A 23,047-nucleotide genomic window follows, 5' to 3' on the forward strand; every position below is an offset into this window, starting at 1 on the left:
GTGTTATTGTATCATTTCTACTAGAAATTTGAACGCTCATTGTATAATGCACTAATATGCAGGTCGGTTTAGTTTACAGTGGTTCAGGTTTACGTTTGCCATTTTTTTTCCATACGGATTTCTTGAATCTTAGGGTCTGTCTCATTTGGAGAATTAAACTGAAATTAAACTTAAAAGTGACATTTCAATAATTATCAAATAACCCTGCTCGCAGAGCAAGATTACTTTTGACAGATATCGAATCATTATGCATCGATGTCTTATTGGAATTGCTGGGTAGCACCAGCCATTCTTATGACTGGGTTATTTGCTAATTTTCGAACTGTCACTTTTAAGTTTAATTCTCCAAATGAGACAGAGCCTTAGATGTTAGATACGTCGTTATGAAAAGTAATGCTTAAAATGTTTTATTTTATTGCAACTAGCGACATCTTTTGTGGAAAGATTTTTTTCTGATGGAGAATCAACTCAACAATGAGCAGCTCGAAGTTGTTCCCGTCCTGCTCGTTCTTTTTTTGTCAACAAATGGGCATGAGCAGGACAGGAAGAAACTACTTCAAGCTTTCATTGGACAGCACAGCTGATTAACGAAACGTCAGATTCTTCATTGTTTTGGTTCGCCGCTGCATCTGGGATTAGAAGTTGTGAATAAAATCCGGAATATTTTTGGCAACCAAAATGTCGAAAATAGTGCGTCGCGAGGTTTCTCCATTGCTTCAAGAGATCCGTACCTTCCTTTTGGGTGTAAGAGTCTGAAATATGAATAAATATGTACCCCGTTGTTGGTTCCAACAGTAAAGACAGATTACATAATTTCAGAGAAAATATACTAATGCTCTTCGATGGGAGGATGGAATCGCTGCTAGAACTCAACCGCCACCAAATTTACCAGAAGGACCACACCACAAGTAATAGCTTATGAATAAACCTGAAGAATCGTAATAATTCAATATCCATTCTCAGATTGTCAGCCAATCATTACGTTTTGCGTGATGCTCGCCGAGAGGTAACCCATCCGATCAATTTATCGTCTCATGTTCTTCTCGGTGAAAAGGGGTAAGTATATTTATTTCTTACGATAGCCTACCAGTTACAGGACTTTTACTTAGGTCAAGGAAGTTTGAATGGGAATTAAAATAACATTGGAGCTCTGGAAGTTACTAAGTGGTAATTGAGTGCTATAGCTATAGCTGATTGAACTTTGTTTTAGTAGTTATCCTTGAAAGCTTGAAATGTCGGTTGCTGTCTGGTAGCCAAAGGGAGATGATTCCAAGTAGTAGGCTCCGCTAATGAGCACACTTTTACCACTTGACGTCGTATGGTGCGGAATGATGAATGTTCTCGTTCGAATGTTCGTTCCTTTTTGAAGATGTTGATTTAGGTCCGAAGGCAGCTCTCCGAGGTAACCGCGCCGAAGGAAACAACATACACGGAAATCGTAGTTCTCCAGTAGATCTCTCCCCTTGATAGTATGCCGTAATTCCGCTGTGGTGTCCCGTTGACGAAGGCCGTATCAAAACGTACGGCCGATTTGAAGCTTCGAAGTAGTTGCTGCTTCAGTGCCATTGTCAGTCCCGGATAGTATACAACATCACAGTAGGTGTATAGTGGAGTAATAACCGATCAAACTAGCTTCTTCCTTGTCGGTAACGATAGTAAACTCTGGAATCTACGGAAAGTCCGCAGAGTACTGTATACTCGCTTTACGACCTCGTTGACTTGTGCAGACCAGTTTAAGCGCTTGTCCATCCCAAGTCCCAAATTAATGACCTTGTCTGATAGACGGATTGTTTCGCCGCAGAAAACAATATCAGTCTGCGGGATAATATTGCCTTCTTTGCAAAAAACGATTGCTTGGATTTTTTTTGGGGTTGGGTGAAAGAAAATTTTGCTCGGTCCATTCCTCAATTGAGCGCAGGTCTCTGTTGATACGGACTACGAGTCTGTTTATCTGCTCTACCGGTCCCGATATATAAATCTGGAGATCATCCGCATAGAGTTGGTATCGGCAAATCAAAACGTTCGGTAGGCTGTTGATGAAAAGACTGAACAAAAGAGCATGAGCCTTGCGGTGTTCCATCTGTTCTGTGCCTCATTTCTGTAGAATTGGAGCCGTTGAGCTTGACGATTTGACTGCGTTGATCAAGAAAAGACGAGATAAGCTGGCAGGCAGAGCTGGAAAACCCAAATTCACGGCTCAGCTTCGCTCTGAGGATCCTATGCTTGACACAGTTGAACGCCAGAGATAAATCAACCACCACCAATATAGTACAGTGTCGATTATCCAGATTGGCGTAAATTTTATGTACCACTTCTGTAAGTGCAGTTGTTGTACTATATCCCCGACGGTAACCAGATTGATGAGCTGATAGCAAATGGGGATTGCAAATATTAAGGTGGTCGGATATTTGCCCAAGCAATTCTTTTTGAGTAATAGTAGCCTAGGCTAGTTACAAGAAAGCAATAGGGTACCCGCAGCGCCGTAGCGTGTGCTTTCACCCGGAACGCTCCAAGAGGTTTCGTGAGGAGATCTGCGATCATTTCTTCAGTACATCAGTAGATAAAACTGACTTCTTGCTTCATTTTCATATCATCGGGTATCACTGTGTTTAGTCCTAAATTGGCCAACCCTGAAAAATGCATATTTTCCAAAAAGGATCGATCACGAGGTGGAGAACAGTCTTGAAGAAATTGAAAGTACACAGCAAGAATTTAGTATGGAGGTACATTGAAATCTCTTTTATTGTTTAGAACTGATTTGTCCATACAAGGAAATTCATTTTACTTTAAATGTTGTGGCGCCATCTCGTTCAAACAGCACCTTTGTCTTTGCCTTATTGTCATCAGATAACGACCAGTCGTTTAAGTTTCACCCAATCATTTTTCTTTGGACATCTAGTTTTTTTTGCTAAAAATGCATACAGCTGCAGAGATATCATGGTCTGCTGTTAACAGATACATACACTGCCGTTCTACGCATAATTGTCCCATGTTACCTTTAATGAAAAAATTCAAACTCGAGTCAATTTGTCCCACCAATTTAAGAATCGATTCGATCTTCAAATTTAACAAAATATTTTTGGGATGTTATGAGCGTAGGCAACACTTTTCCAGGACATAAAACGAATCCCTACTTATTTAAACGGGTTTCGGCCTCTATTATCATCAGACAACAACTTCATTTTTTCAGTGGGACAAATTGACTCGAGTTTGAGATTTTTCATCAAGGGTAACATGGGACAATTATGCGTAGAAGGGCAGTACAGTAACTGACCAATAAGTTTTTGATATTCTTTGTTATCTGGAAGACAATCATTTGATTCATGTTTTTCAGGGGGAGAAGGTGGAGCAATGAATCCCTACCCCAACATGTGCGACATCTGGATTTGGTTCTAAACTGTAAACAACAGTGTTAATTCTCTACCACCTTTTTGTTATGGCGAGGCAATTTTTATGCACACTTTTGTTTTCGATATTTTATCAAAATTAAACACTCATTCATGCAGCAATATAACGATGTGATATGCTTGAGATACCTGCTTGATAATAGGGACTCGAAACAGAATTTATTTGCAGTAACTAACTGAATATAAAAATGTTCACATTAACGATTGCGTCCTAACACCGGTTCTAAGCTTCGATGCAGAGTACACGAGCTTTGTTCGCCAGTGACAGGCATATGAGGCCCTTGATGTTTTTGCCTTTCTCGTACAACAAAGTTGTACCGAAAGGCTATCATTTCACTCCAAAATCGAACTTTTTATAGTAGTCTCGGGGACCCATGATGTTATATACCAATCGACTAAGCTCGTCGAGCTGAACAAATGTCTGTCTGTACGTGTGTGTGGATGTGTGTGTGTGTGCACACGAAAACCGAAAAACATTAGCCATTTTTTCATATAGTAATTCTTAACCGATTTTCTCGCAACAAGTTGCATTCGTTGGGGGACAAACCCTTGTTGATCACTATTGAATTTGATAACGATCGACCATTGCGTTTAAAAGTTGGAAGAAAATGGAATCGAACTATGTAAGCGCCATATAAGGTTTGTGTCTTGGCTAAATGCGAGAAAGATAGTGTCACCACTCGGTGTTTGATATCGCGTTTTGATATTATGGGTCTAAGGGTATTTTTGATTTTTTTATTTTTTTACATTGTTGGGAATAATCGGCCTCTTTCGGGTCCAGCATTTAAATGATATAAACCGGATTCCATACTTTCGACACATACATTTCACGCGTCCACATATATTGCATGAGAATGTGGGGCTTCTTGTACCTTTTTCACATTCCAAAAAGCTCATTCTTTCAGTGGAGACGCCATCCATCCATATATGGAAAAACTAGTGTGAACATATTTTGGTGGGACAATATTTTTTGCATGGGAGTCGAACACGGCGCAAAATTTGCAATATATTTTGAACAAGTCGAGATCATCACAAATCGGACTAAGACTACAGAAATGTGTGTAATTTTGTTTGCATGTTTTTGGTGACCCCACACTTTTTTTTCCTTGTTGGGTATTTTATTCACTGTGACCATTTGTTACACGTAAAAAAATAACCTTATATGTTATGGCAAAAAAACATTCGAAAATACTTATACTCTTCATTATGCCACCTAATGAATGATCCTATATCAAAAAGCTACTAACATTCATAAGTTAATGAAAGGTATAAGTTTTGGAATGTATGTGACTAATGCGATGTATAAGTTTTTTCTCATACATCTCATTAGGCGCCTGCTTTGGCAAAAAAGTATTAGAAATCTTAATAATAAATAACATAATTTTTTTTTACGTGTAGATCTATTGTGATATATGCCCCATTTGATCTAGCTTTGTCAAGTTGACGCATTGTTACTAGTTAGAGCAATTTCCTTACCTTGACTACCAGTGTTATCCGAATGCGGTATTATGGTTTTGATGAATCGTACTACCATATTGGGACTTGTTCTCCAAACTTCTGAGGGTTCTATCAGCCCGTTGCTGAAGAACTGTAATCTCTTTCTAAAAATTGCCGGACAATGGCATAACAGAGTCATCTACATGTATGCCGCAGAAACGACATACATCATCTTGAAGTTTTCCTAACAGCTTCAAGTGATATCGGCACGAGCAATGGCTTGTTATAAGACCTGTGTATGTGTTAAGATCTTTTTTGGAAAGATCTAAAATTTTGCGAGTGATAAATACGTTTGGTGTGTTGAAACGTTTTGACTGCCTCGCAATCAAGGTGTTTTCCAGATGTCTTATATTTTAGAGTGTTCCCAAGATTTGAGTTCCATTCGAAGACAACACGCAGATACACCACAAAATGGTTCAGGACCTATGAATTGTCGAGATGAACCAAGTCTGGCCAGCATATCAGCTTTTTCATTACCTTCAATGCCACAATGACCAGAAACCCCATACAGGTTCACTTTGTTACGACTACCCTAGGTTTGGAGTGATTGAACACATTCCCAAACGAGTTTAAATCTGTATGTTGCTGATTTCAAAGCATTCAATGCTGCTTGACTGTCAGACATTATGCAAATATTTGAATGCCTATAATTTCTGCGTGAGCATAATTTAGAGCATTCAAGGATTGCTTGAACTTCAGCTTGGAAAACAGTAGGCAATTTTCACAAGGGAATCGAAATATTTATCCCTGGGCCAGTCACGCCTGCTCCAACTTGATTGTTCAGCTTTGAACCATCGGTGTAAAACACAATTGATCCTGAGCGAAGATTTGGCCCATCGTTTGCCCATGTATTTCGCTCAAGATTAATTACACCAAAACAACGATAAAAATTGTATCTGTTCCTCATCCAGTCATCATTGTTTGTGATAAGTGAGTTGATACTTATTTTGTTTAGAATACTAAGATGTCCTTTTAGGTCACCTTCGAAGTGGATTGAATCTCTTTTGATCTTCAAAGCACTCTTCTCTGCTTCAAATTGAATAAATTGATCCAATGGTAGCATGTGGAGCAAAGCGTCTAGCGCTTTTTTCGGCGTGTTTCTCATTGCACTAGTTGTTGAAAGCGTAGCCAACCTTTGCAGTTTTTCCAACTTTTTCTGAACCACCCTATTTTTTGTTTTTGGCCACCATATTAATGCGGCTAATGAAATTCTGGGTTTCACAATCGCCGTATAAATCCATTGAATCATTTTTGGCTTTAGTCCCCATTTAGTCCCCACTTCGCCTTACTTATCCATAAAGCATTTGTCGATTTACTCAATGCTTCCTCAAGATGTAAGTTCCAATTTAGCTTACTGCCAAGTCTAACTCCAAGATGCTTGACTGAGTTTGAATGTTTCAAATCTGCTCCTTTCAATTTTAAAGTAGGCCACCAATATGGCCTTTGAATGGTTTATGTTTAATGTTTAATTCTTCTTTTTCACTATGGTGATGAAATTTAGGGCAATTTGCATTCGGTTAGAAATAACACAGTCATATTTTCCTCCCACCAATTATATCACTATATCATCCGCGAAGCCAACTATTTCGAAGCCTCGAGCCTCCAGTTGTTTGAGAAGATCATCAACGACACAATAGAGTTGATAGTACGCCTCCTTGGGGACACCCTTTTACTGCTCTTTCACTAATTGATGAGCTTCCAAGGTTAGCTGATATTTCTCTTTTTGATAACATTTCGCCAATCCAATCTACAATACATACATCGAAACCTCGTTTCAACATAGCATTCATTGAATTGTATGTTTTATCGAATGCTCCTTCAATGTCAAGGAATTGCAGCTTGAGATTTCTTTTGCTTCAAAAGATCTTTCCAACTTTGTAACTAGCTTGTGAAGCTCTGTTACTGAAGATTTGACCTCTTGATATGCAAATTGATTTTTGCGTAGAGAAGTTTTCGTCAAATAAGATGATTTTATATACTCATCTATTTATTATATAAATATTTCATTGGCTAGAGCGCCAGCATTGCTCCTGGTGTAATTCATCCCAGTGACTTTATTCGTTTGTTGAATATCTCTCCTGGCCTCATTCACACTAGTTTGGATAACAGATGCATTCTGGTCTTCATGTGAGGTAATGATAGAACACAGGAAGTGTGTTTGCATCATTACTTCTATTGTTTCATAACTTGTCTTGGTAAAAGACCCGTTGTCTTTTTTAATAGTCCCAAGTGTGATCTTTAGCAAGGACTTTCTACAATCTAGCTGCTACTGGAGTACTTTCAATGTTTTCACAAGTGTGCCTACAGTTTATCCTTTCAGATCTTCGAATTTCTTTATTGTAAGTAGTGAGGGATTCTCGGTATTGTTCCCACTGTTGTGTACGTTTAGCCCGGTAAAAGAGTTTCTGGGTTCTTTTGCGCATCTTCTGTAAGTGGCTGTTCCACCAAGATACGTTCCTGTTCCACCAAGATGCGTTCCTATTTGAAGAACGTTCCTTAGCAGCGCAGCTGACTTGAAAAGATGGCAATATTAAGCAAGAAAGTTGCTTAGATCTTTCTTCTAGTCCACGATAAGAGTTTAATGAGGTGCTCAAGTTTTCCGCCCACTTATCAAATTTGAAATATAAAACTCCCACTTAGTTTTCCTGGGATCTCTTCTGGTTTCAATGAGTTGATTTCCAGCCTCATACTCAAATAATATGTGCATGTGATCAGATAGAGATCAGGGCTTGTAAAAAGTGCAGATTTGTGAATATACTCTATGATAATTTGTTGCATGGAAATTCTCAGATTCATCGAGAGAGAGGAGATACACATATTCGATGTACTGTGTTTGTCGCACAAATACTGCACGAGAGAGTTGTCGTGCTTCATTTTTGCGTTTGAAGTATTGTTGCTCTGTGTTGCAACCTACTCACAACATCATTTAGCAACAAAACTTCTCTCTCGCTTTGCTTGTGTTGCTGGCATAATTTACTGGTTTGTTTTGCTCGGAAGTTCCATTTCTACGGGTCGGAACCGAGAAGGATTGCATCATGCTACAACATGGCACTGAGGAGATACATGTTTAATTCGTTCAGTACTGTAGTAAGAGAGCGTATAGACACAATCAACATACGTTCACCATTCGCATGCTGGAAGCGTGCAATAAAAGAATGGTGGAGAATAGGGAATGCACCTAAATGTTGAAGCTTCTAAAAAACGAAAATTTCAATAATTCAATTATTTTCTATGAGAACATTAATGCTTTCAGAGAAATAAAACCTTATGTGAAAAAATCCGTAGAATATTCAGAAAATTGTCGCCCACAGACTTTTACTCCAGCATGTTTAATTATTAAACATGCCATCAAAACAGGAAGTACTGTGGCGCGCATTGTACAGTACTTTTAAGCGAACAAAGATTGTGGGAAAAGTACACGGTGGACAATATTAAGCGTGAAAATGTTTCGAAAACTGCTAAAGTATTTTTGGTCTACTGAGCTCCATTGTATACAAACGTGATTTGAAGGCCAAAGACACGAAGCAACTCATCAATAGGATAAGAAGCAGCATCCGGAAATGGCATCCGTTAAACTACGCCGCGGAGCGGACCACGAACCGTACACTATGATTCAATAATCTATGTTTAAATACTAAGGACAACTCTTTATAATAACGTAAATCAGACTGAGCTGCACTTCTTTGCAGTTTTCTTCCCGAGCCATTTTTTCCATTCCCGCTATTTAGTGGCCACCCATTAGATGTGTTACTTTCAGGGAATGTAAAACAACAACATTGTTAATGACAACAACATTTTCTTTTTTTGTAAATGTTAGGACCTGAGACGAGACCTGCAAAGACGCTGCTTCTTTTTTCTTGTTTTGACACTTGTTCTTCTTTTCATCACAGTTGACCATCGAGTTTCAACTGTTTACTTGACTGTTTCACCTAAGCCCCAGGTGGACCCTTCTGAGCACAATAAAAGTGTATCCATTTCACGAAATAGTTAATTCATTTTCATAAGGATTTTTATACCGGGAACAAAACACAGGTTTATTACTGATTATTAACAAGCTAAACGGAAGGTTTGGAATACTCGTTAAAGTAAAAAAAGTCTTGGTAAAACAAAAATGATGTGGAATATTTTATTTGGGATACCAATACTTTCACTCAAAAAGCTGCTGGTTGCACCTGACAGTTCGTGACAGCAGTTGACTGGCAGCAGCTGAAGTTACATTTTTTCCTCTTTGCAGGTCTCGTCTCAGGTTAGGACCAACCCGTGAGCAACTTGACAGCTCCAGTACACTGTCAGTGTACCCCGAAAAATTGGTTCAGGTGGTTCTGTCAAACTCAATTATTTCGTGAGCATTTCCTGAATATGGCGTAAAAAGTTAAAAATAAACCCAAATTTTAATTATATATATTTTTTAATCATTTACACAATTACATTGCTCATTAGTTAATTTTCATATAGGCTCTATATACATAAGCTCTGATGGAGCTGGGTGATGAATTATATAGATAATCATCACAACCTGGTTTGGCGCTGGAATAATAGAAACAATTATAGAGTACTTAGGCTGTGAACCATTCCACCGATTCTTCTAACTTTAAGTTACAATTTGACAGTTCGATGGTTACTGTGTTGTTGTTGAGATAGTTTTGTTCGTTTGATTTCAGATGGGTGTGATAAAAGCAACAGCAAATTTTTATTTTTATTTTGTGAATTTCGAAATGAATTCAGTTCTTTACTTTAAATAGCAAATATTGACACTAGTAGTAGAAATGGTTATATTTGTCTCATTTAAGTCATTTTATTTTTATTGAAATAGGACAACGTGACAACAGTTAGCCCATATATTTTCTGTCAAATTTGCTCTTTTCCATTGCCGTTCCGCTAACATTGTGTTTGGGGCTTTATTCATGCGGAAAAGAATCAGTTTATGAGTTTTATTACGGATGAATTTTTATGCCTTCGAAATTTTAGGCATATCCTAGGATAGAATGTGCCAATTAGTTATTAAAAAATCGTACCGATTTTTCTGTCAAAAATCGTACCGGTTGATTGGTAAGAAAATGACAATCGATTACTTCGATCGGCGGTATCACATTTTTAAAAGGGCAGCTTGTTGTTACCTTGGCCGTGTTGCTTGAGTAATTAAATTGTAATTTATTACAAAATTCAAAAAGTTTGCTTTTCGATTTTTGGGCAAAATGAGTTCATTAGGCTTGCAAAATTATGTATGCATGATTCTCAAGGGTTATGCTAATTTGAAACACTCAATTTGAAGCATTATTAACCAACTTTTTACCCATTTCACTGAAAAACTCATCTAATTCCATGTAAAATCTTTTTGCTGATAGTACTTAACATCTTTCATTACAAATTATGGAAAAAAATGAACGAGAAAACATAAATTTTATACATATATTTTTCGGCCGATTTTGCATAAAAAATATTCGGAAGCACTGGACGCCACCTCGTCGAAGCAATAGACTTAGGAAACATCAAGACAGTCGCAATTCAATTGTCACATCTATCATAGGGCATATCCAGCTTTTACGCGATGGTGCCATAAATCTTTGAATCACCCTTTTGACATATCCTGTGTCCACTATAATATTCTTAGACAGATGGATCTCAGCAATATGTGCTTTATAAATGTTTCGTTGTGTAGGATCTCAGTAGTCTGTGCTTTATACATTTTCGTTGTAAACATGAAGCTGTCAATATGTTGCTGGAAATCGTAGGTTGGAAAACGTTTTCATATTTTAATCTAAGATATTTCAATCAAATATTTCTTTCCGAAATATTATATAGGGGCAAGTGGGTTTTGTCGACTAAATTTATGAAATTTGCACAATGTTCTTTGATATGCAAAAGAATGTTTAGTAAATTTGAGCATAGTCAGACATAAAAAACCCTGCCAATAATAGAACAAAACTGCCAAAAGCCGTCATTCCCCCTACTACTTTTCAACTTTGCAGGTGTTCATGAACATTTTGGTGTACGGAATTCTTCTCTTGCTTCAGAAATATTTAAAGCTATACTGTGTCTACGAAGACATGTTGATGGGGACACTATTCAAACGATCGACTATGTGTGATTCTCTGGAAGGCAAGACTGAACTTTCAAAAATCTTGTTAAATTGTAATTTCAACTAATGTGGTTTAGAGCAATTAATGTGATTTTGCTGAACAATATCTGCCATTCATTTGAGTCATCTCAGTATCAGATGTATTCCAGTATATATCAATTCATTTGACAATAGAATCACACTGTTTCCCATCAATGAATATACGGCCGCAGGATGACCATCTAGAATAGCTATCACGTGAGGTTACGAGGAGGGATGAAGGGCTAAAATGTGTTCAGTAAACTTGTTAAAAAAAATGTTGGTGGGTGTTGTAGATGTTCATAACGATGCGATATCCAAGCTGCGCATAATGTTTCCTTGACGTTGAAGTTCGGTTTCGGTTAATCGTCAATAAGTATTTTTAACTCCGCCTGAGATTTTACAAATTAAAAAGATCATCTTTGTTGGCCTCAATATGTTATGAAGTCTGAACAAGCTCATGTTTTACAATGCTCACATTTTATTTTTCCAATAAACTGTTTTGAACGTGGATTGCTGAATAAATCAATGATTGAAGCGAAAAGTCATCAAACACAGTGGCGGACGCAAGCGTTTCAACAACCAGAACATCGGCATCGTTTTATTTTCTATCGTAGTCGAGTAGTATTTTGTCGGAACTGGATTACCACCCACTTTTATTTTATACTAGTCGACCCGGCAGACGTTGTCCTGCATAGTAGGCGAAAATGCGTTACGAACTGCTCATACGAAATTCTACGAATCTTTATTTTAGTTTTTCGCGGTTTACTAACTTTACTAATGATTTTCGACGAGGAAATATCATATAAACCCGTCGGAAACTGTAACGAATATAACTGCGAATAAAATCCATCCAGCCGTTTTCGAGTTATGCGGATACGAACACAGACCATTTCATTTTTATTATATAGAAGAAGACTAGTCGACCCGGTGTCCTGCGTAGTAGGCGAAAATGCCCATGTGAAATTTCTATACGAATCCTAATTTTAGTTTTTACGATTTACTATTTAAGCCCCAAACGCAATACAACGGAACGGCGACGGAAACGGAAAATTTGACAGTTAGCCCATATATTTTCTGTCAAATTTTCCGTTTCCGTCGCCGTTCCGTTGTATAGACCAATGCAAGATCTTGATCTAACCTCACTTATTTGACAGTTCACAGAGCTTGTTTTCAAGGTGTTAGAAGAAAAATCGATGAGGAGAAAATTAAAATTCATATTTTTAGTTTAAAATTGCTGCGATCCGAATATTTCAATGATATTCTTTGCATTCAGCATGAAATCAATCGCAAAGGACATCTACATGCGAATAAAATGACGAAACAATTTTATCGGAAGCTGTCCCGGAGAAAAAGCTCTGTGAACTGTCAACCTACGTCATCATGCACTGGTCTATTGCGTTTGGGGCTTTACTCGTGATTTTTCATAAGAAAACATCATATAAACCCGTCGGAAACGATAACGAACATTTTGCCTACGGAATGAAGAAGAAAAATCCAACCAGCCGCTTTCGAGTTATGCGGATACGAACACAGACCATTTCATTTTTATTATATAGAATAGATTATACTCTGCGCTTTGAAAACTCAATACAAGAAAAATTTAATGAAATCAAATTAGTTTTGTTTTTAATTTAGTTCAATTAATGGTTCCAATTATCTCTACGCCTTTTTGTACTGCAACTCTTGCCCGTGGTTTGGCATCAACAAAAGACGAAACAAAAATATATTTTCCCTTACAACAAAACCGTGTCGGCGATGCAGGATGGCCCGTTGTTTATGTTGTGTGGCGCCATCTGCTATTTTCCTAGTGGGTACGCGAAACTAAGGCTTTCTGTCATCTTGTGGGGGGGTTGGTTAGGACAAACTCAACTCGCAATAAACGTTTGTCCCAAACTGCAACAGAATAGGACAATGATCACCTGCCGCGCATTTCGAGAATTAATCGATTTTCGACGATGTGTTAGGTTAAATAAGTATCAGTTATGGGCTGAAAGTCTCCTTAATAAAGACAAAAAAAGTATCAGTTATCAATATTTAGACATAAACTTAACCATCTGTTAACATGATTTGTGTTTTACTTCTGAAATATACAAGTTATTGCAGTTTGGAAAGTTCCCAACATATACCTCTCCATGTTTGTTGCAAATGTTGCAAATAAACTGGAACTCAGCGTTGTCTTTATCCTCTGCAGATGAGGGCAAAGACAAAAGATATTTCAGTTACCAGATAAAGATTGTCGCTGTCCGGAACATCTTTTGCTGGCGAGGATAGGGGATCTAAATGTCAATGAAGGAATTTGATAGTTAGGTACCACACATGTTTCGGACAGCAGAACAAAAAGAACCGAAGCGACAATATTTATCTGGTAACTAAAATATCTTTTGCAAAGATTTATCGCTCTTCTCTTTTATAACATTGCTTTGTTTTTTGCAATAGAAAATTTTGTATATATTTGTTTAGTAGGCTTATGAGACAACCAGTTGAATTAGATATCTCGGAATCTGTGAAATTGAGAAAGTTGTGACATTTTACAAAGTTGTTCGAAAGATCAAACCCATTGTGGACAACATCTAATTAGTTCGGAATATATCCACTTGGCGGCGCTAGCGTATATGACACTACCAGTTGAATAAGATATCTCGGAATTTGTGAAGTTTTGAGAGTTCGATTAAAAAAAACATGTGTTGATAAGTAGCCTAACATGTAGTTTTCCAAAATTCTAACCATACATTAGGGTGGCCCAAATTAGTATGAGAAAAACTTTTTTCAATTTTTTTGATAGGCCGCCCTCTTATTCGATTCTATTTGATGCCCTGATGCTCTAGACAAAATTTCAGCTCAATCGGTCCACGTTTGGGCGGTGCTAAACTTGTTGCAAGTTTATATGGAAAAATGTATGCAGAAACATCCAAAAACAGTAAATTGCAGCTGGACTACACAACTTACGATGAAGAACCATGATACTCATTCAGATTTTGGAGAATTTTATACAGAATGTTAAGCAGAAAACCGCGGGAAGATTAGAGTTTGCCCGGCTAAGTTATTAGCAAATTTCGTTTCTTTTACCTTTGAAAAGAAATAAATTCACCCCTACAACACTCCAGTAAAATGCTAATATCTTTGCCTAATAAACTCTAATCTTCTCGCGGTTTTCAGCATAACATTCTGTATTCAATTCTACAAGAACTGAATGTGTTTCATGGTTCTTGATCGTAAATTGTGCCGTTCAACTGCAAATCATTGTTTATGGATGTTTCTGCATGCATTTTTCCATATAAGCTTCCAACGAGTTTAGCACCACCCAAACGTTGACCGATTCGGCTGAAATTTTGTCCAGAGCATCAGGGCATCAAATATAATAGAATAAGAGGGCGGCCCATCAAAAAATTTGAAAAAGTGTTTTTTGAGCCACCCTACCATACATATTAAAAAGATTTCAGTATTACTCTGTTAAACACATTTTAAAAGCTTTTACAAAAATAATTCCTATCTTCACCATGTCGAAATACAGTGATTTCACCCACACGTCCATCTCCGCGAGATGGCAGCAGCGCGGCTTCGTCAAGGCGAATTAATTCGGAATTCATCTGCTTGGCGGCCCTAGCGCATATAAGTATACCAGAATTAGATATCTCAGAATCTTAAAAATTTAGAAAGTTGTGATATTGCATAAAGTTGTTCGAAAGATCAAAACCATTACGATGAACATCTCATTATTTCTAAATTCATCCGCCTTGCAGCGCTTGCGCATATGTGACTATCAATTGAATTAGAAATCTTGGAATCTGTAGAATTTAGAGAGTTGCGATATTTTACAAAGTTGTTAAAAAGATCAAACCCATTACGCAGAACATCTAATTAATTTGAAATTTTTTAGGTGGCGGAAACGCACATGAGGCTACCAATTGAATTAGATATCACAGAATATATATCATTTAGAGAGTTATGATTCTCTATGTTTGTTCGGAAGGTCAGAACCATTATACTTCAAATCTCATTATTATGCTATTCATCAGCTTGGTGGCGCTAGCGAACACAAAACTAGTGGTATATGCGAAATTTAAAGAGCTGTGATGTCTTCAATCACTATCAACAACCACCGCTGCTGCACCTCGATGATTGCCGTCAACGCCATCACTGCGGTAGCCGTTTTCGCAGAGAAACAGAAATAACACTCGTCAAACCTCCATCGTTCACTGATATACTGGTCAATTCAAATAATCATTAGTTGGCCAATTGATTACTCGTGGCGTACGCATCGGATATGCTCTGGTTTGACATTTGCTCACTACCGCCATCTGGTTCGTGATTTGCCAAATTAACTGAAATCAACAGTTGTCGTTAGTGTTTGAACGAAGATGAATTTGATGAGTGAATGTTCAACATGTTATGTCTGTTTGTCTGTGCTTTAACGTAATGATTTCGACCTTTCGAACAAACTTTGTAGAAGACGGCTTCTTTCTAAATTGTATAGATAAAAGATATTTTAGTTACTAGATAAAGATTGTCGCTTCGGTTCCCTTTGTTCTGCTGTCCGAAACATGTGTGGTACATACCTGTCAAATCGTATGGATTTTCCTTCTTTGACATTTAGCTCCCCTATCCTCGCCAGCAAAAGATGTTTCGGACAGCGACGACAGCGACAATATTTATCTAGTAACTAAAATATCTTTTGTATAGATGCCCAGATATCCTACCTTGCCTAAAGACACTTGTACACTAGCGCCGTTGGGTGGATGAATTCTGAACTAAACTAATCTTTAACGTGATGGTTTTGACCATTTGATCTTTCTAAATTGAATAGCTTCCGAGATATCCTACCACCCTGCCGAAAGTCTCTTGTACACTAGCGCTATTGCGTGGATGAATTCTGAGCTAAACTAATCTTCAACATGATGGTTTTGTCCTTCCAGCTAACTTTGTAGAAGACGGCTACTTTCTAAGTTGAATAACTTCCGAGATATACCGAAGCGCCGTTCGGTGAATCAATTCTGAACTAAACTAATCTTCAATATAATGGTTTTAATCTTTCGAACAACTTTGTAGAAGACGGCTTTTTCTAGATTGAATAGCTTCCGAGATATCCTACCTTGCCGAAAATCTCTTGTACACTAGCACCATTGAGCGGATGAAGTCTGAACTAAACTAATCTTCAACAAAACAAAATGGTTTCGACGTTCCGAACAACTTTTTAGGAGACGGCTACTTTCTAAGTTGAATAGATTCCGAGATATCCTACCTTGCTGAAAGTCTCATGTACACTAGCGCCGTTCGATGGATCAATTCAGGACTAAACTAATCTTCAATATAATGGTTTTGACCTTTTGAACAGCTTTGTAGAAGACGGCTTCTTTCTAAATTGTATAGATTCCAAGATATCCTACCTTGCTGAAAGTCTTATGTACACTACCGCCTTTGGGTGGGCGAATTCCGAACTAAACTTATCTCCAACATAATGGTTTTGACTTTTCGATAAACTTTGTAGAAGACGATGAATTTCTAAGTTAAATAGATTCCGAGATATCCTACCTTACCGAAACTCTCACGTACATTAGCGCCGTTGGGTAGATGAATTCTGAACAAAACTAATCTTTAACATAATGGTTTTTACCATCCAAACAAATTTGAAGAATACAGCTACTTGCTAAATTGAATAGATTCTTAGATATCCTACTTTGCTGAAAATCTTATGTACACTAGCGCATAATTGCAGTAACTTAAACTAAATGATTGGAATTTTGTTATTATTTAGTCTAAGTTATATAGCTATAACTCCGTTACTAAAGGAATTTTAAACAACGAACCATTGAACAGAGTTGTAGAAAAGCCTTCGCACTAGAAGTACACCATACAACACATTTTGAAACTCAGCTTTTGGGATGAGTAATTGTCACGACGAGACCCCTCGTTCTGCCTCAACTGTGGCCGACCAGCGTGATGGTCAACAGCGGTCCACAACGGACGACTGATTAGAAATGTAGATGTGCCTAGATTTGATGAATACATATATGTAGAGCAAGTAAGATACACTTCGATTGGGCTATTGTTCAAACTAAAAACAACAATTTGCAATCCAGCGCTCATAATTTGTAAGGTCTTCATAAAATTGGCTGAAATTCAAATAAAACAACTCACTAAATAGCTAATCGTCTACGGTAGCATACAGTTCGACTAAAGGGCTGTTTAGCATCAGTTAGCTCAGTGTAGCAGTGTTATTTGTTATCAAAGGTAATCATGCACATGCGAATGAATTTATACTTATATCTATAGAACGTGAATTCAATAAATTCTAGGAATAGGTTTAGCTAATATAAGGCGCAATATCCGCAGCCGAAGAGTCACTGAACTCGAAGTGAATTATCTAAATTGTAAGTAGCCCAAACAAAGACATTTCAGTTACAGAATATGTATTAAACTTAATCTATACATAGGGTTATCACTACTTACTACCGACCGTATCGTTACTGCACTTTGTAACACGAGGGTCTACCAAAATTGTATGTATAATCCGATTAGATTCAAGAATTGAGCAGTAAATAATGTTTTTTTTTTGTTCTAGCTTAAAGCTTACCAATCTAAATACCAGGTTTGCTTATTAGATTTGAGAAACCCCATAGAACACAGAACAGTAATTGACAAACTACAAAATGATCATCGACTCGTCGAGTCAAGTACAAGACACTGAAGACGACCACACAGTTGTGGTCGAAATACGTATCTGCAAAGATAACGAAAATTAACTGGTGGAATTAAATGGACAGTACTTAATTCGTCTTAGACGATGCAAAGAATGTTTAGGCCAAATTTGAGCATAATTGGTTATAGAAAACTCCCTGACAGGGACAATAATAGAACAAAAACTGCAAAAGCCGTCATCTCCCCTATATCTTAGATTAATAATACATAGATACACCACTCAAGGCGAACATCGGGCAACAAAATAGCAGCGCTGTTCACACAACTACCGGTCATTGGGTGAACTAGTTGCTTCCTGCTCATTTCACGTTAACAAGAAACAAATCGAGAGTACTTTTTCAATTGAGACTATTTGTTGAATGGAGTATTATATTTTTCTAATGTCGAATTTTTTAATTCCCATTGCAAACGTAGATTAGCAGCAGTTCCAGCATAACTTTTGTTGATTTTTTATTTACACAGGTTGAATTTAGTTTAGCACTAGTCTAAACTATAGATAGTAGAATCTATAGATGAGCGGAAGCATGGCTGAGTCGATTTTTTTGCCCGTGCACACGCGCATATGACGTCACAGCCCTTAACGTTTCCATTGAAATCGTGACGTCATGCTCGTTTGGAGACACGTTTGACAGTTCGTTTGGAGACAGAGGATTTATCTTCGCTCATCTATATATTCCACTATCTATAGTCTAAACCCCAAAACACGTAGTTTTACACTGGGCTATTTTACAGTTTTGCACTTGATTCACCAATTCAACTATGTTGGAGTTGCCAAAACCATATGGGTGAAATAAACAAGTAGAAGGGAAAACAGTCCACAAAAAAAAAACGTTCTATAGCTAGTACAAAATACCTAAGAAATTCTACGAAAATTCTTCCATTGATTGTTTTGAGAGTTCCTTAAGGAATTATTTTGGGAGAAGTTCCAGGAATTCATTCAAGAATTTTTCCAGAAAATCATTATAAAATTCGTATAGATTTTTTTTCGTGAATTCTTTCATGAATTCTTTCAGAATTTTTCATGAAATTTCTTCGGAAATTCTTCCAGGATTCTTCTCTTGAATTATTCTATGTATCCCATGTATCCTTGTTGAAATCTTCCAGGAACTCATTGAGGAATTCTTTCAGGCATTCATTCATAAATTCTTCAAGAATATTCCAGGCTATGTTATAAATGTCATTGGCATGTCACCTGACTAATTTATTCAAGACCAATATTTTTGTCCAAAAGTACATGGCTCTAATACTAAATCTGTGGTTAGAGAGTGGAATCTCTCCAAAATGTCACCTGTCATTTGTCATAATGTAATTTGAATTACATTTTGCCTCGCGCCTCAGATTACGATTTAATTGCTACAAGCTCGTCATCATTACTGAACTGTTGTCTATATACTTTTGAAAAACTATAGCTTAAAAACAAGTTCTAGGAGAATTATACAAATGAATGAAAAACAAAAAACATTTTACAAGGAATTGATGGTTGATTTTCAAAAGTAATTTACAGAAACAGCTCCTGTAAGATTTTCAGGAAAACACCATTTAGACATCTCATGAATATCTGCAATATTTTTAGAAAAAAAAATGTATGAATAGGAATATCAATTAACCACTTGAGCTAAACATTTTACCTCGTTTTATTGTCTCAGTCAACTCTTTGACTTATTTGAGGTTAACTTCCCAAAGAACTCAAAGTTTATGAAGCCTCTAATTATTTAAAAATCCGAAAAAAACGAAAAATAGGTTAATTTGTGAACTAGCCTGATGTTGGTTCAAAATCGAACGAATGTTCAGCCAAACCTAAAAAACAACATTTTGACGATTTTTAGTTTTAAATTTTGAAAATAGTAAGAGACGTCAAAAAACATGGGTTCTTTGGGATAATTGACCTTAAACATATCATCGGTTGAGCGAATAAAAACAAGAAGGGTCAATTAGAAATTCGGGAGAAATCTTAGGTACATTTTGCTGATTGGAAGCCAAAATACATGTGATAGGTCGTTTGGCCCGAACTCACAATTGTAACCAACCAGAATGAATGAAGACTGCATTCCTTCTCGAATACAACCTGTTGTGAAGAAATCGGATAATGCTAAGTACCCAAAAGTGTGTCTCAATATGTTTCCATATAGGGTATCTGTTCCCATGTCCATCTCACCCCCTATATCCATCTCATTCGGTACTCATCAAATTTAAATTAAGCATACCACTCTAAATAATCACTGATCGAATCAAAAAACCAATCAGGCACATTTTTACGGGTTCAAATTACATTTTTTCTAACAAATATGAGCGAGAATCACATTTCCAAACCGTAATTTTTAATAAAAAGTCGAACATCTTCCATGTAGGATGAAAATCTTACCTTCATAAAAGTCATTCGTCTTATTAGTCAATCCGTACTAGTGCAATACCACTTGACACCACTGAACTTTTTCACATTTTTACAATTTATTCGCAATACTTTCCTCGAAAAAACACCACGCACAACACACTTCGAAATATATACTCACGAATTTACTAATTTTTAGTTAAAAAATAGCCACATAATGCTTGAAAATTATGAGATGAATTTTGTTATCTAAGAAAAACTGTTTTGTTCGTATATGCATCTCATTTTACTATCTTCCTAGCAGCACAGAGGTGCCAGTTTTCAAGGCTATGGTACCGTTTTAAGAGAAAAAATTCCGGGATATACGCAGTGTATAACGATGATATTTTGTTTAATTTAGATTTGAATATTTTTTTCAAACACTAGAAGCACATAATCATAAGCTTTTTGACATAATTTCGCTCAAAATATATGCGGTAAATTTCGAAGTAAATTGTATGCAAAGTTAATTTTTTAACTTTGGCATCACGGCCAGCATGCTTGCGCGGCATCACGATGCGCATGCGCAAACTGGCAATGTGTGCGAGCTTGTTGGGAATAGACATATTTGTGAATTACTTTACGCAATTTGTTGTTGTCGGTTTTTCCTTTGGAATAAAATAAACAAATCAATTGATAATGTCATTTACTATTCAAGCTAGCCGCTCAGGTGTGAGTTATACGAATAAATCTATATGAGACTATTGAAGAGCTACAGTAGTGTGAAGTAAATTTTTGGCAGTAAAAAATAAGACGGATATCGGTTCTCTAGTCGCGATTCACTTGAGATGAAAATCTTACGGTGAGATGGATATATGTTCAATTCGCTGCTAGTTTCAAACGGTTATTAGTTCAATTGGGGAAGGAAACTGCCTAATTTTCTAATTGCAGATAAATCATCGATTATGAGCAAGCACGGTTTTGATATTTATTTATGCAATGAATTGGAGTTTATTACATAGTTGTCAATTATAATATGTTTGCTTGCTTATTGAGATGGATATAGGGACATATACCCTATGGAAATTTTGAACTATTGTACTTTTTACTACATGCGAGTTGTCATGTTATGAAATCTGATGTGAGTCCTGGAGGTTTAAGTAAATTTTATTATATTTTGAGTTGCTTTAACTTCAATTAGGGTAAATGGGTTTGACCGTGCAAGTGTTAAATGTCAATTTGAATTGTCAAATCAAAATGCGCCCGACTGCTCTGTTTCGGAATGCGCACCCCACTGTGTTTAGTTCACCCAACGACCGATAGAGTGTTGTTTCCTGTGGATTACAAGCAGGGATGCCCCAGTGAGCAATCTATGTATTAATTATCTAAGCCTATATAGAAGATAGATTATACCCAATTAGTCTCTAGCCCATCGAAAAAACCGCATTTTTTTGTTGCGCGTGTGGATCAAAACTGCTTCGTAAAAACATGTATGCAGAGAGAAGCGCTACATTTGTCTCGTATATTGCAGCCTGAGAACAGTTGCAAAATTCAGAATTGTTTTGCTTTGTAATGTATCAACTTCTCTCGTAATACAACGCAGGAGTGACATCAACACAAGAGTTCGTTACAATCGCTTCCCTCGGTAGGCGATCAAACAACGAACATGTATGATTCAGTAGCTTATGTGTGACAAGAGCATCGAAGCTTCGTGTTGCTTGCCGAATTTGTTTCCTCATTACCACTGGCTGCTTGTGAAGCAAGCAAGAGAATGAGACATGCGTGGTTTGCTCATCTTCATTGGATTGCAAGCCCTGATAGAGATACTTCATCTGAAACATGCCAATTCGTGATTTTCTCCGAAAGTGTATGACTGCACAAGGTTAAATCAAGAATTTCTTGCCTTATGGCATTTGAGAAGGTAGGTTTATTTCCCCTGTTACATATATCTACATCTACATCTACATCTAGATATATCACATCTACATTTTTTTGCAATGTAGTCTAATGGAACGTACACACGGTCAAGCAGTTTGACCAACATTGACTCCACCTCTCGTTTATTCAAACATCTATCAAGTTTTACCAACAGCGGCACGAACAATCAATTTATTTGACCAACAATATCACACACGAACGATAGAAGCGCCAACTTGAGCACCAACCATCAAAAAATATATGGGGGTTTGTGCAACTTCACTACAAATGCTCAAACATGTTCGGCGAACCTTGACTCCACCCCCGACAACTCAAACCAAAATCAAACCGTTTTATTTTTTTTCCAACTGAGCCGTCAACTGTCAAATGGTTGTTCGAACAACTTCATACACGTTTAAACAAAGCAGCAACCGAAGCGTTTTCTTGGGGGCGGAGTCGAAACGAGACTCCACTTCACCGGGAGTTCTAACTATTATTTCTAAACTGAAATTTGTAGTACTTCGCCTGCTTGTACAATTTACGCGACCGTTAGCACTTAATCTACCGATATACAAACCATAACTTGTTTTTGGCAGTAACTTCGGTTGATTTTTTTTTTCGCCGACACTATCACGTCACTAATTAGCGGCAGTGTTTCCAGAAGCTTTACCTACACTTACGACCGGGACAACTGTTTCGTAGTATTTTGGAACCATAAACCATTGAATGATCATAGTTGCGAGATCAATAGATGCATTAGCGAGGACAAATGTAACTTGGGAAGAAATTCCCTTGCTAATTCTCCTCTGATTGACAACTCACTATAACCACCGCCGTGTGCTATAACTTTTAAGAGACTGTGAATAAGTGTTGTTCGAAAATACCATCACGCCGTTTCATTTATCATCTAGATTCCTAAATATATACAATTATTTTATTTTGCAGCTCGGCTAAAAAACTTCCAACGCCTGGAAAATCTTATGGATGGGATAAACACTAAAGCCTCGGATTGTTTAATGGATATTTTAGATTTTTTCATGCTACCTAAATGGTGTAGTATGATATCACAAGTACCATACACTCCAATTCTGTAGGGATGTCAATAAAACGAAAGAAATTTCA

The 23,047-nt window shown here is 37.1% G+C and overlaps 1 protein-coding gene across 1 annotated transcript; it reads left to right on the top strand.

The window, feature by feature from the left end:
• The first annotated feature begins 579 nt into the window (after positions 1–579).
• LOC134219419 (NADH dehydrogenase [ubiquinone] 1 alpha subcomplex subunit 7) lies at positions 580–23,047 on the top strand. The gene is made up of 4 exons (XM_062698140.1): positions 580–744; positions 820–908; positions 964–1,056; positions 22,871–23,047. The coding sequence occupies exons 1-4, from the start codon at positions 679–681 to the stop codon at positions 22,923–22,925; spliced, it is 303 nt and encodes a 100-aa protein (XP_062554124.1). The 5' UTR covers positions 580–678; the 3' UTR covers positions 22,926–23,047.

This window comes from Armigeres subalbatus, chromosome 3 (genome assembly GCF_024139115.2).
Source record: "Armigeres subalbatus isolate Guangzhou_Male chromosome 3, GZ_Asu_2, whole genome shotgun sequence".
Taxonomy (NCBI): domain Eukaryota; kingdom Metazoa; phylum Arthropoda; class Insecta; order Diptera; family Culicidae; genus Armigeres; species Armigeres subalbatus.